This window comes from Oryzias latipes, chromosome 22, assembly GCF_002234675.1.
Source record: "Oryzias latipes chromosome 22, ASM223467v1".
NCBI lineage: Eukaryota > Metazoa > Chordata > Actinopteri > Beloniformes > Adrianichthyidae > Oryzias > Oryzias latipes.
In genome coordinates this window covers 27,864,960-27,879,937 of record NC_019880.2, presented here as the reverse complement: position 1 = coordinate 27,879,937, position 14,978 = coordinate 27,864,960, and the positions used below count along the sequence as shown (strand labels likewise).

Genomic DNA, 14,978 nt, shown 5'->3' with positions numbered 1-14,978 from the left:
AAAGTGGAAGGCCATTACAAATGAAAGGTTCAAAAAAACGTATTTCAGCATGTTTTATTATTGTTATTGTTAATATTAAAACAGTAGTTCTTTTAGCTGATGTGCTATTGCAAATTATGTTTATGTTATTTTAGTAATGCTTAAAGAAACTTGTATTGATAATTTCTTAATCTTTGGCAATAATGACACTAATACTCACTCCTAAATTAAGGGGAAAGTTGGGGGGGGGCAAAGGTTTTTGCTGCCCCACTTTCCCCCTGTAGCTCCGCCCCTGGTTTGCCCTTGATTGAGGTGATAATGGATTAAAAAAAAAAACACTCACAACTGTTGCTGAAAACATTTCTCTCAATGAAAAAAAATCCAATCTGATACTCCAGCATGTTTGGATGACCTTTTGAGTTGTGCCTTTTTCAGTACCGACATGGTAAAACAGAATGTATTTGTCAGGTAAAATAATGCTGCTGTCTCTTTTCTCATTCCTGACAACTGGTATGAAAGGCACCGGAAAGCAATGTGGGGCTACAGCAGGTCTAATTTACATTTGAAACGGGGAAGTAGGAAAGAAGGCTACTGGGAGGACAGAGACAGGGAAGCAACATGTCAAGACAAAAAAAGGACCTCCTTTGGATCCCACACGCAGCTGCTGCCTAAGCGTCCTCTGGCTCCTTTCACAGCTCTGCTTTTTTTTTTTAAGATTTCAAACCTTTCAACAGCATACGCTGTTCACTCTGCCGACACACGCTGACAAGACTGCTTCAATGATAGTCCTCATTTAAAACGTCCACGGAAAGAACTGCAATGCCAAACATAGTGCCTTAGTAACACGGACGGGTGCTGCAGGTTTTTGGGTTGCATTCACACCGAAGGCGTTTCGAGTCTGCCGCCTTTCTTTTGACACGCATTAAATTTAGTGCTCGACGCCTTGACACCTGCAGAGCAACCGCCAACATTTTTTTAGACTTCATGGAAAATACATGGATGATGCTGAGTGACTAGCTTGGGTTAGTATAGTCTAGAGAGCTCTACAGAGGCGCCGGTTGGTTCATCCTTCAGTCTCTCCCGATGCAGTGTACTTTCCTCCTGCAGCGAAACTGTGCCTGGGTTACTGGCATTTTAAACATCACTTCCGTCTGTCTGTGGCCCGGTTTGAGCATTAAGCCATGAGGGGAAGAATAAGAATAAAACTGGAGGATCTTTTTAGTATTGTCTTGATGGGCTTATGACGTTTATCTTATTTTCATTGGAGAGGTCGTGCCTGCTAGGACGGCCCCCGTGACGGGCAGCCAACCGCTGCTGGAGAAGCAAGCTCCGCTGCCCAGAGACCGATGCCCAAATCGCGTCGCAGGACCTCAGATCGCATCTGTAACAGTAAGCATTAAAACTTGATGCCCCTGATGAGCAAATCGTAGCCGCTGTTAATGCAGCATAACTCAGTAGGTCTGCCTAAAACAAACAAAGTGATTAAGTGTAAGTCCAAAAAGTTGGATCAATTTTCAGGCTTTGAGATCTACAACTTTAAAGTGGATGAGAGTATATAAATAAAAGAGAAGATCACACACCAGAAGCCGCTCTTCTACTCTTCTTGTGAAACACTGTTGACCAAAAGGCAGAAATCATACTTAAAGCTCCCTCTGCCTCCTCTCCTAATGATGGCTCAAAATTGCAACCCTCTTACTGGCAGCACTCCCAGACGAGGAACACTGGGGTTCCCATCAGCTGTGGCCCTGCAGCGACCGCAGCACGAGAGGTGCGTGGGGGGGTCAAACCGGACGCACACTAAGTGAAGCGTAGCGGATCATTGCCAAGGATGAATGCAGCACTTTGCCAGTGGAAGGTTCCAGAGGTGGCCCAGCTCTGCTTGTGCGGTTGAGCTCCTCTCATTTGGGTATTCCACAAACACAGCTGGGGGACACTCTTTATGGGATTGCAGCGTATAACACTGAAGCCAAATTTTAGTGCAACACTTGATGAATTATACCAAAATATTCGTTTTACATTTCTGAATGCTCTTTCACAACAAAGCAAACTGCAGGAAACCAAGCAAAAATCAAGCTAACTTAGTATCGTCTACAATCCAGACCAGATCGGAAGAGAGGATATTACTGTATTATATACCCCTTACACTAGGAGGGAGTATGCACTATTTATCATTGTTAACTGTCCAGCAAGATTTGTTTGGGATTGGGAATTCGGACACCCTTAGAGGTCTAGATTTACATTAAAAGCTAGCTTATGAGCATATAAGCATACGACATGATGCATGTTTAGAACCGTACTGTGTCAGAGTCAACTCCTCTCCCCTCTGGCTGAACTCTGAAGGCTGGCTTCAGCTGCCTAATTCAGAACAGAATTAATGGATGTTTAGCAAATTATAGCGGGGATTATCCCTGATTAAAGTCCCTCCATCACATAGCTATATGCAGTATATATATATATTTTCTGCCTTCAGTTAAATGAATTTACCTTTAAACTGAACTAAAAATACTGCCTATTTTATAAAATATTGTTAGTTCAACCAGAACCTTAAATGGCCCATGACATTTTGGAAAGCATTTAGCATTTTTGACTTCTTGGTTTAAACCGCAAATGAGCTGGAAAATGTGTATCTAATCTGTGTTCTAAAGATCTGTCCTACCTCATGAGATTTTCCTACGTGTTTATGATGGACATAGATTTAGCGATCCAAACGTCTTACCTTATCAGATAACCCTACCTACTGTTTATGAACGATGGCACAGGTTTGATGTTAGGGTAGCACAGATTCACGATGGAACAGGACAGATTTCAAGCGGGCAGGGGGTTGCAGCGCAGCATCTCGGGTTAAAATACGTTTTCAACCGAGTGATTTCATGTGCAGGTGGAGAATGTAAGAAATATATGGGGCAACAATAAAACAGAAATAGTCCAGAAAATCTGCTGCAGATCCGTATATACAGTGCCTTTGGCGAAGACTATATTACGCTGAAAATGAACCATTTCACCAAGGTTTAATTCAAATTCCAAAACGCTCTCATGGTCTGCGGTTTGGAAGACCTCGCTGATTTTGAAACGTTCACCAAGTGGACAGAGTAGAACTGTGGACATAGATCTGCCACAGATTCGTGGCTGATGAAAACAACTTAGAGTCCCATAAGGTTGAAGAGTTACTGTAGTCTAAAGAATGTAAACACTAGGGGTAAAGCTTTGGTGTCAGAGGTTTAAAGTGAAATGAAAATTACAGTTATGTTTTTGTCTACAGTACTCTGCCTTTATTGTTGCAATAGAATAATGAACCAATTTTTTGGCTTCCGGTCGTCAGCTTTGAACCAAAATATGGCCCCCCAGCAGAGAGCCACTTCACTGCATCTAGCCTTTTGTCTCATCTCCAGCAAACTGTTGCCTGTAGCCTAAAACTTTTCTATGATCCGTTTCCCCATTTTAACTGGCTGATGAGGCTCATCTTGCGGGTATGTTTGCACACATAGACTCTGGTATAATATCGGTTTTGTTTATTTTTTTGTTGTGGGATTCCAAACCTCCAGTTTACTGGTTTTCTGGTTTTTCTGTGTCTTATAACAGTTATGATTATGCATTTTTTACCTTTATGGTTAATAACGTTTTTAAAAGAATAAAGTATAAATCATCTAAATGCAGTTTATTATTATATTGTATTAATATTTTGACATCTTTACAAAGGCTCAGAGTTTTGTTTTTTTATATTTATGCAGGCCTATGTAGGAGGGAATATTGTTTTATTTATCACTTGCCATAATGTTCCTACAGTGCTTTAAAGTTTAGTGTTAACTTTGGCTTCCTTGGGGGCCTTCCTCCCCCGCATTACGCTGGCTATTGATCAGTTTTAAGATGAAACGGATCCACTGCTGGGCTTTAAATGATATCAAACCTCTTTCCACACCAACGCTTCGGAGGTCTAGAAACTCATTTCATTGAGCGTCACGCCATTAATGTGCACTGAAACTGGAGCATTAAAAGATTGAATGTATAGGAAGTTATTGCTTAATGTATGTTTATGTGCAAATGATAGGGTGTGATACCACAGAATAATGAACACAGCAACACTGCATTAAAGAGCTGGAGAAGTGATGTCATTCATCAAGATGCAGAGATGTTTGCAGAAGTTCATGCAGTGGCCTTTTATGAGGACGTATGTATGGATGGTGAACTTATCTTCAATGTGGCTTTGAAAACGGAAGCAAACAAAAGCACAAATATGTTCTATTTAGATGTCCTAAATTATCTTTAGTAATTTCTATTTCTGCCAGAAGCCAAAGAGGATGAAATTTTGTTTTAAACATTTTAGAATATTTTTCTCCTGTCAATAAGGAGTCACAGGTTACAGGACAGCCCCTGAACACCAGCCTGAATAATACAAGTAAATTGAGTTAAATTAAATTAAATTGAATCATTTTTTTAGTCTTATCTTTCATTCCATCGGCAGTGTCTTTACATTTTACACCGGACACACGCACCTCTCAAGCTATGCGTTCACACCAGCCCCTGCAACATGTGTTCAAATGACCACTTTTGAAAAAAAAAAGACTCTGTAAATGCATTATTACATAGACTCTACATAGACTCTAGGTGGTGGACATGCAAGGGTTAATGGCCGACGAAGTATGCATCATCATTTTTTAACGCAAGCTGTGGAAGCCTGGAAGCTGTGCAACCGTTGCTTCCGCAAAGTGCGTTAAAGAGTTATAGTTTTTTTTTTTTCTGATTTGGATCGCTTTTCTCACAAAAAGCGGTCTATTTGTTACATAATAAATACCACCGCTGCAGTCAAGAATTCGGTGATATATATGCTGATATTTCCGATGGGTTGAATAAAGCATCAGTTCAGAGATAAAGTTCACCTCTTACCGCTTATTTTTGTCCAAATGATGAAGCAGAAGTTGTTTTAAAGCAGCCGGCGCAGTGATACGAAACATTTAAGCTAGCTGACCGGAACTTCTTCTTTCACTGTGCGGTTATCAGGTTTTAACGCACACCCAGCAGCCAATCAGAATCAAGTATTTACCCGGACCATGGTATAAGTAATGAATATCGATGATTGATAAAAATGGTTCTGGTCCCTATAGGGTGGAACAGGTGCTTCAAAGATGAAAAATAAAATAACATTTTTTAAAAAGCCCATATTTTTCAAAAGCAAACAAGTGTGACAGAGCAGTGTCACAGGGTGAAGGAGAGTGCATAAGTGTGCTTAAGAGGCTTTTTTTCCATTCTTTCTGACAGTCACTGCAGCCCTGTTCTCCGTCTTCTCACAAACAGAAGGAAACACCTATTTCAGCTCTCACTATCCTTTGTATCACCCTTTTGGACTGAAGGTCCGTGCACCTTCACGACCCCACCCATTCTTATCTGAACCTCCTCACAATCACTGGAAAGGTACATGTACATTACTAGCTAGAATTGTCCAGCAATACTGAATAGAATAGATAGACACGTCTGAAAACAAAGCACCAAAATCATTGTATTTATACAGCCAGGGTACAGACTTGCCACTGAGTTTCAGGTCTCATCCCCATGTGAGGGTGGGTCGGCTTTGGACAAAGATCTTACTTTTATAACATTGAGATTGGGCCAGAAATTGTGATTTTATTCAAATAAACAAATAAAAAGAAATAATACAAATCTCCACACTCTCCAAACTATCTCCAGTTCTATCCAAACTGTGCCCAAACTCTCACTGACTGTATGTAACTCTCAATCAAACACCGGATTTATGTAAGGAGCCTGCGGGATTCATACTGCTGTTAAGACTCACGGTACAATCTGAACCACTTTATGAATCAGTCACATGTTACAGCCAGGCGGTGAAGCTTTAGACGTCATAATTTTCTTCTCCTCCCCTAAATCAAGCAAACTTCTTTCTGCACCGCGTAAAACTCTTCCTCCCCACTCGGCACTGGCACACACTGTCAAGCCTCAATACAGAGCATCACCTCACTAAATAAAACTGGAGCTTTACAGCCTGAAAACATCGATGATTACCGGTATTAAAAAATGAAAAACATGAATCTCTCATGGATATTGTTTATCATCGGATATCTTTAGCCCTTGTGCTATCTTAGATGACCCCACCCTTACTTTGACGTGTTCTCCCTACCATGACAAAGGTGGACAAAGGTGGAAAGATTTCATGTAATCCATGGACACCAGTGAAGATCACAAATCATTGAAGAAAAAAGGTTCAGAGCACTGTCTAGTGGGTCTAGATGACCCAACTCCCAATGTCAAAGTGCCAAGGATAGCACAAGGGTTACCATGACCTCCAGTGATAAAAGAATGACCACTGTGGACAACGATTGTGCTTTTGTGACACTGACATATGACTAGTGATTACATTTTATGAGACACATTGTTTTTTTTTTCATTAAAAAACAGTTTTCCCTAAATCTCATATAAGTCTCACAGAATTGAGCCTGCGGGATTCATGCTGCTGTCAAGACTTACGGCACAATCTAAACCACTTCATGAATCACTCACCTGGTAAAGCTTTGGACGTCATCATTTTCAGCTCCTCCCCTCGATATGCGGTTCGCGGGAACCCCTCCTTGACCATTCAACAGGCCTCGAAGCCTCCATGCAGAACATCAGATCACTACTTAAACCTGCCTAATTCAAGAATTCCAGGAGCTTCCATGTTATTTTCACCTTGATGATGGAGTGACTCACTGCTTCACTGTCCAACTTCTTGGTCTCACCTTTACCCTTAATCAAAGGCCTGAGAGCCCCCTGCCTGCTTGTCTGTTTGTCTTTAGCAATCAAGTGAAGAGGCTAGAGACTGAATTGAAGCAAAGCTTCGGGACAGACAGTGTCGGTGATATAGTTCTTAGGCTTTGATCAGGCCACTTATGTCTGATTCTCTAGCAGCTCTTGAACTTTAGGCCAGATCACAACAAGGTCCTGTATGGAGGACTTCCTCTCTCTTTTTAATACCTACGCTCCAACATCTGCTATCGACAATTAAATAGCAGTTGCCCTCAGGGTCAATATCAATTAGGAAGAAGAGAGCATCTTTTGGCACTCAAGCAGTCAGCTTATTGTCACAGGCTTGCAAATAGCATCATCTCTCTGCGTTTATTAGCTTGCTTTCATATGAAGGAAAACACTGTGCATAGAAAAAGTTACCAATACACAACAAAACATCGGAACAGTAATCTTTCCTTTGCATTGGATCCCACCACTGATTTCTTTGACCATTTATTGAAGCTAAGAGATGTTCTGACAAATTATTCCATGTAAAAATAACAAATAAAAGATCACTGAAGAAAATTGTGTTTTTGACATGTTCTTCGAGCATTTTTTTCATGACAGAGAACATAAAAATAAATTAAGCTTAAAACTGCATTGTTGAAAATTTCTTTAATCACATTTGTTTAGAATCAGGAGCAGACAAAAATTACTTTTGAAAAAGATATTTTTCGTTACAGAGAAAATACGCATTGCGGGCCACGAGCTCCCTGCTCCAATCCATTCTAACGCATCCACTAGTATACAAATAGTACTTGTACATCTGTGCTTTCCACATCAGGCTAAAAACTGGACGCCTGGATAGCTCCAATATTGCTTGCCATTTTTGTTGCACCAGTAATGTTAGATTAGAGAGCTGTAAACTAGCCTGCGAGCGTGTAAACAGAGAGTGAGCAACATTGAGAAAAGAGGCGGGGTTGCTCTGTGCCAATGGTCGTCCCACAACTCAGATGCACATTTATTTTGCTTTTTTTTCAGAGGTGAATTTCTAATGAACTACTGCCGCTTTCCTGAAACTATGTCTTAGAAATAGCACAGGTTTCTTGATTTGGGCTAAAAATGGCATTAGCGGGTTTTGAAGCAAAGACTGTAGAATAAAACTTTGACAGTAATTTACTGCATATAAAACGGTATGAAATTATGTTAGTTTAAAAGGAACTTGTTAAAAAGACCAAACATTCAGGTTTTTTGTTTGCTAGGCCTTCATTAAACACCTTGACATCTGAATTGGGCAAACACAGCCCTCAGTTTCAGGCTGCTAATTAGCATCCTGACTGGTTCTTTTAGTGTCTGTGAGAGGCTCTTTTTCCTTTTTTTTGCCTTCCTTTTTACAATTTGAGTGCCTCCCATAAGAACAGAAATGTGGGTGTGAGTTTGGCTGAGCGAGCCTTCAGCAAGGAGAGATAGTGTGGGTGGTTTGCAGCCTCCGACTACAAATGAGAGCACACACAATGCACGGTCTAATTCGTCACACACGTAATGAGCAGGTCCATGCTTCCCTCCCTTAAGAAGACACTGCAGCATAAGGTCCACGTGAACACTCAGGAAAATATTCATGCACACTCTTTGCCACAACCAACACTTAAAAAGACAAGGGCTGCATGAAGCATGGCACTAATGTGAACTCAATGCCGGCACAGATTTCACACACAAACAGGGCGAAACAGCAAAAGAGCATTCTGAGAGATGCTCTGCATGTTAACCCTTTACCACACACATGCCAATTTCAACAAATAAATAAGTAAATAAATATATACATTGGGATTATACCAGGTTTTATTGTTTTGTTTTGTTTTTAATAAGACTTAGATAAACATCTTCACAAAGACTGAATGGAAAAACCACAGAGAGAAATCCAAATATGTGGAGCTAAGAATTTGACTTGTTGCCACAGCAAATCAGCGTCCTCCATCCTCTACTCTAACACCAGCTACATTCATGTCTTCATTCACTGGATCCATAAACCTCCTCTTTGCTCTTCCTCTGGACCTCCTGCCTGGCAGCTCTGGATTCAGCATCCTTCTACCAATATATTCACCATCTTTCCTCTGGCCATGTCCGAACCATCTCAGTCTGGCCTCTTTGAATTTTTCTCCAAAACCTCTAACGCATACAGTACTCATTCATCTAAGCTGAACAACATGGCTGGTCTCACCACAGTTTTGTACACCTTTCCTTTCATTTGAGCTGAAACTCTGAAAATCACAGCTGACACTTTTCTCCACCTGTCTGCACTCGCTAATTCACTTCTTTTCCACATTCTCCATTACTCTGGACTGTTGACTGTAGATGCTTAAAATCCTCCTCCTTCTTTATCTCTTCTCCCTGTAACCTCACTCTTCCACTTGGGTCCCTCCATTCACACACATGTTCTCCATCTTGCTGTTTGTAACATTCGTTCCTCTCCTTTCCTGGGCAAACCTCCACCTCTCTAGCTTCTCCACCTGTTTCCCGATCTTGCTACAAATTACAATGTTGTCTGCAAACATCATAGTCCATGATGTCTCCTGTCTAACCTCATCTGTGAGCCTATCCATCACTATTGCAAACAGGAAGGGGCTCAGAACTGATCCCTGATGTAATTCCACGTCCACCTTGAACTCCTCTGTCACTCCTAAAGCACATCTCACCACTGTCTTACAGCCCTCATACATGTCCGGCACTGCTCTAACATACTTCTCTGTCACTCCAGACTTCCTGATACTACAAATCATCTCTGTCATAAGCTTTCTCCAGATCTACAAAGACACAGTGTCGCTCTCTCTGATCATCTCTGTACTTCTCTATCACTAACATCTGAGCAAATATTGCATCTGTGGTGCTCTTTCTTGGCATGAAACCATACTGCTGCTCACAAATGTTTACTTCTGTCCCTTGTCTAGCTTCAATTTCTCTTTTCCATAACTTCATTGTATGGCTCATCGGCTTTATTCCTCTGTAGTTACCACACCTCTACACATCTCCCCTATCTTTCAAAATGGGAACCATCACACCATAATTCCTCAGACATGTTCTCAACAGCTAATATCCTGTTGAACAAACCAGTGAAAAACTCCACTGCTTCGTCAATGCCCGCTCACTTCACCCTTACTAATCTTTGTTACTTTCTGCTCCACACCAGTCATCTATTCTATTCTTTGTTCTCTCTCATTTTCTCCATTCGTCATCTCTTCAAAGTATTATTTCCACCTTACAATTACACTACTGACACTGTCAGTACATAACCATCCTACCTATTCTTTACTATCACTACTGCCATATCACTATAGCCATTTCCATCTTTTTTTTTGCAAAATCAACCATCATGACGTTCCTCTCCTGGATACCAAACCTCATCATCACCTCTTACTCCTGCACCAACATGTCCATTGAAATCTGTGCCAATGACAACTCTCTCACTTCTAGAGATGCTCATAATCTGCTCTCTGGCTCTGGGGGCCTCGCGGCGGTCCTGCTGGCCCTGGCCTGGGTGGCGGTCTTGGTCGCCCGGGGGGCGGTTGTTCCCTGCCTGCTCCCGTGTGGCGTTGGGGGGATTCCGGCTGCCGCTGCTGTTGTGGCGGGGGTCTGGGTGTGGGAGTGGCTGGGCGCTCCTCCTCCTTCTTTTCACATTCCACCATCCATTTTAGAAGAACATAAACACTCACCTGAGCACAGGTGTTAGCTCACCTTTGCACTAATAGTTTGCATGATTGAATGACTGAAATATTTCACACTAGTTGGTTTAAAGGCATAAGTATGCGTTTGTGAACACTATCTGTTTTGTGTACATGTTGACAGGTGGACATTTTTGCAGCTAGCAGGTGTGTTGATAATATTTGAGTGTGTGTGAACAGGCCCCGCCCTTTTTGTACTACATTTGAACCGTACCGTAATGATAAACAACCAGTAAACCTGTCTGCTCTATGCTGCTTCATGGTCTTACCCCCCCTCTCACTATCACCCCCCCCCCCTCTCTAACATTCCTCTCTCTTCTTCCCTTCTTTCCTTTTCCGTCCGGTCCAACACCAAAGATTTTCAATCATGGTTGAAATTAATAAAGTTTGGCCTCAATTACAAAAGGGGTTTATTCAGTCACACCTCTGGTTTGTATGAAGATTAATAACCCCTCTTGTTAAAGTAAAATATGTCCAACACAAGAGGCCCTCAGCTCTCATCTGCCTGCCTAGCTGTTGGACAGGACAAGTTAAAAAGAAGAAAGAAAAAAAAAGAGATGCTCATAATCACTTCATCAACGTCCAACCAAAATTTCTCCTTCTCCTCCAGCTCACATCCTACCTGTAGGGCATACCCACTAACAACATTAAACATCACACCTTCTTTTCCATCTCAAGACTATTTGACATTTTTTTTTACCTCCCAAACACTCCTAACAAACTCCTCCTTTAAGATAACTCCTACTCCATTTCTCTCCCCATCCCCACCATGATAGAACAACTCAACCCTGTTCCTAAGCTTCTAGCCTTCTACCTTTCCACCTAGTCACTCGGACACACAGTATGTCTACTTTCCTCCTCTGCATTATATCAACCAACTCTCTACCTTTTCCTGTCAGTTAATTTGTCAGTTCCAACATTTAAAGTCCCAACTCTCCGTTCAACACCATTGACTTTCCTCTTCTCTCTCTTCCTACGAACGCGCCTTCCTCGTCTATTTCTTTGACCAACAGTAGTCTGATTTCTACCGGCACCCTGTTGATGAACAGCACCTATGGCGATCATTGTTAGCCCGGGCCTTGACCGATCTGGTATGGTTATTATAGGTCTGATTTGCATAATTGGTTTGGGAAAGATTATACGTCGGATGTCCTTCCTGACTCAACCCTCTGTTTTTATTCGTGCATGGGACCGGCACAATGAGACCCTGGCTTAGGGTCCTTCATATATATGTATATTATAATGTTTGTGTGACAATACCTATCAAAGACTTTAAGCTATATTTCTTTGTGCCATTTTTGTGTTCAAAATGTTTGGGTTGGACTATTGACTAAGTGAGTTTGACATTATCCATAGTATGTGATGTTGGCTTCTTGGAGTCAGTGGGTTCTTCCTGTATAGAAGATGAGGGGGGAGGGGTCACTCAGTCCAGTTTGCATATACAGTCGATGGGTTGGACTGAAGCAGTTTGCAAACTAGTCATCCAAAGTCAGCACTGCTGCATGTTCATGGGGTGCTTGTGATCAAGGCCTGCTGTGTGAGAACATACTACAGTGTCTCTGCAAAAGCTGTCATTTCAAGCAATCCACAAAAACATGATGATTTGTATTGATTGAATCAGAGACTTAAAATGTGTATCATATGTTTCTGTGGACAAAAGCTAAACAACTTTCAGTAAAATAATTCCAACCCCCGCAGAAAACACAAGAGCTCAAAAACCTCTCCCAATTCATATGATCTGTGGCAAAAAAGCTGTATCTAAAAATGGTAGTAATTTCTGAAATAACACTGAAAATCAAAGTGTGAACCAAGTGCAGAAATGTTTATTTATTGGCTCGATAAAGAGGGTTTGTGTTAACTTCTGCCTGCATCCTCGTTGGCGTTTAAATGATAAATCTGGATTTATTTATTTGTTTTAATTATTCTGACCTTGATAGAATAATAGCCATGTCATTGATCCAACTTGATTAACAAATTAATATGATGGCATACATATTGCTTCCTTCCCTTTGGGTAGGTATTTAAATCTAATTTAGATTTTCTATTGTTTCCTTAGTAAATTTGTTCTAATAAATTATTTTTAACCTTTCACACATAAGATAAACTCAGATTTGGATTTTATTAGACTTGGTGTCATATCATTCCAGCTGGACACAAACCGCAGTTATTAATTTCTCCTCCATGATCAATTTACAAATGGTAGGTACTTTCATGAATCAAAAGAGATGCAATCCATATGTCACTACCAAATTTAAGTCCCTGATTGGTCAAAGTCTGGCCTGGTTTAACTTGCAATGCGTGTTTAGTTACAGTCGTAGAAACTTGCGCGGCTACACGCAAATAGGAGCGTTTTGAAAGTGGAAGCCCGAAATGTGCGTTTCCATAGACTTTCCTTTGGAAGTGGCTGCTTGAACGAGGGCAGTGTGAACGTACAGTAGCTAAATACTATTGTAGCTCTTCAGTGCGTGGGTCCATGGGTCGTGTCTTTAAATATAATAAGCACCGTCTTCTGTAACTCCACATCCATGCTTTTAAATCTTGTAAAACATGCAAACAGAAAATACAGTTTCCTGACAGTTTGACACATGCCCATTACTACAGTCAGCTCTTATCTGACTCAGGCTATTTTCTAGCTTTTGATGATGGAGTCATCTTCCATTCAAGGTTTATACAAAATTCATTGAGGTTGTCTTGAGTGGGCTTCATGCATGTGCACATGCCCCCGTCTTCAGATCACAATTTCCTCAGCAAACAAATTGTGATGGATGTGTGACAGGGACCATGATCACCAAGAAAGACATTTTGTGAAACAGCTTTTGATCAGGCTGACCAGCAAGAAATCAGCTCAGCTCTTCAAAAAGACTATTGTGTTTGAATAAAAGTCTTACCCTGTGATGCGTGGCAGTGTGTCAGTGGAAAAAAGGGCCACGGGTGGCTTGTCTCGCTCTATGAGCCAAATGGTGAATTGGCCGCTCTGCTTTGGATGAAGCAACACAGCCATGTCGAGGCTGCACAGACCCTGGCCTCCCCAAAGCCATGGACTCAGCACCCAGGGCCCTCCAAAGGCTGAACTGTTCACCCACAAAAACTGACCTGAAAGATAAGCAAAGTGAACACAACTTTAGGACGGAAAGTGTTCTAATAGGAAATGCAGAATTCCTTTTAAATGAATCTATATTTTTGAAGGGACTTTAAAATGAAATTTGACTTCTAAAACAATGGGTTCCATGAAAGAAGAAAGATGGAGTGCGTTATAAAAATGTCAGGCACTTGTATGAAAATGCCTTAAAGCTTAGTTGATGAAATTGCATGAAATAAAAAGGCTTAAAAGGGGGCAGTCAATGACATTCTGTGCTCAGGGTGAAAACCATACAGTCTTTTGCTATAGCTGTTGTATAAAATTCCTTTGCTTTCAGGGCTGCTGTGATGGATGAAACAGGGAAATGACCGACACTGTATTTGCATGTAAAAACCACAAAATTATATTCTTTTATGAGAATTAATTGAAAACACTGCAAAAGTCTTGCAAACTGAATATACTTCACCATTTAAAAGACAGACTCCGATCATATTTTTATCTAAAATATTACCAGTGGTCATTCAATCATGATTTTTTTTTTCCAAGAAAAAAAAGGGGTTTTCTAAGACATTTTCTAGTTTCTGCAGAGCACCAGTAGTTCATTAAAAAGCCATCCCTCTTGCTTACAGCCCCTCACTATCCCAACCTAACGTTACCAGTGCAACAAAAGTGGCGATCGATATTGAAGCTATCCAGCTGTATAGTTTTAAGCCAGATGCCAGTTCAGACGAAGAAAACAAAGATGTACATGGATCCATCGTCTGGAAGTGACTGCATAGTTTTCATACAGACTATTTTTTTAATCTGCTCCTAATTCACAACGGTTTGAATAAAGAAATACTTAAAAATGTAGTTTCCTCTAAAAATGCCACAAGAACATGTTAAAAAAAATTAATGGTGTTCTCTGTCTGATATTGCTGTTCATTTGGTCTTTTCAAGGAGAACCAACATGCTCTTATGGCTATTATTGCTGCAGATGTAGCTTCTCCAAGAGATAAAACTCACGTTTTTCTTTATTTCAGGCTTGATGTGCTTCTCTCCTTTCCGTTTTGAAATTGCTTCAATTTCCACGCTGCATTCTCACTTGTGGATAATTGAGACACAAATTTCCTCGTGGTCAGATCGCATTATACTCCTTTAACAGGGATAGTCCTGACTTTTGCCATTAGTTGGTTTCCGTTTGCATAAAAGACGAAACTGCATGGGAAATTAGTAGAAACAAGTCTTGATGCGTGCGATTTTCTGCAGTGTCTTCTGAATAGTTGCTTCAAACACAGACCTTGGACTGCATACTGCATAGACTATCTGAGTTACATCTATGCAGTTGGGTCCAAAAATCTGAACATGCAAAAATACATGTATTTTTATGTATGTGTAAATACACTGGGTTGCAGTTAAAGTCAATGTAGAGTTCAATGTTTTTCAGGAAAATTGCTGCATGAATTATGAATGACAGAATGTCTCACACAGTTGCAAAACTGCGGTGTCGGACT

The 14,978-nt window shown here is 40.9% G+C and overlaps 1 protein-coding gene across 2 annotated transcripts in view; it reads right to left on the bottom strand.

Annotated features, from left to right (window-relative positions):
• Positions 1 to 14,978, bottom strand: part of alk (ALK receptor tyrosine kinase) — a 650,197-nt gene that overhangs the window by 266,035 nt on the left and 369,184 nt on the right. For both annotated transcript variants that reach the window (XM_023951461.1, XM_023951462.1), the window contains exon 4: positions 13,295 to 13,499. In XM_023951461.1, the coding sequence (XP_023807229.1) occupies positions 13,295 to 13,499 (205 nt within the window). The remainder of the gene's footprint in view (positions 1 to 13,294; positions 13,500 to 14,978) is intronic.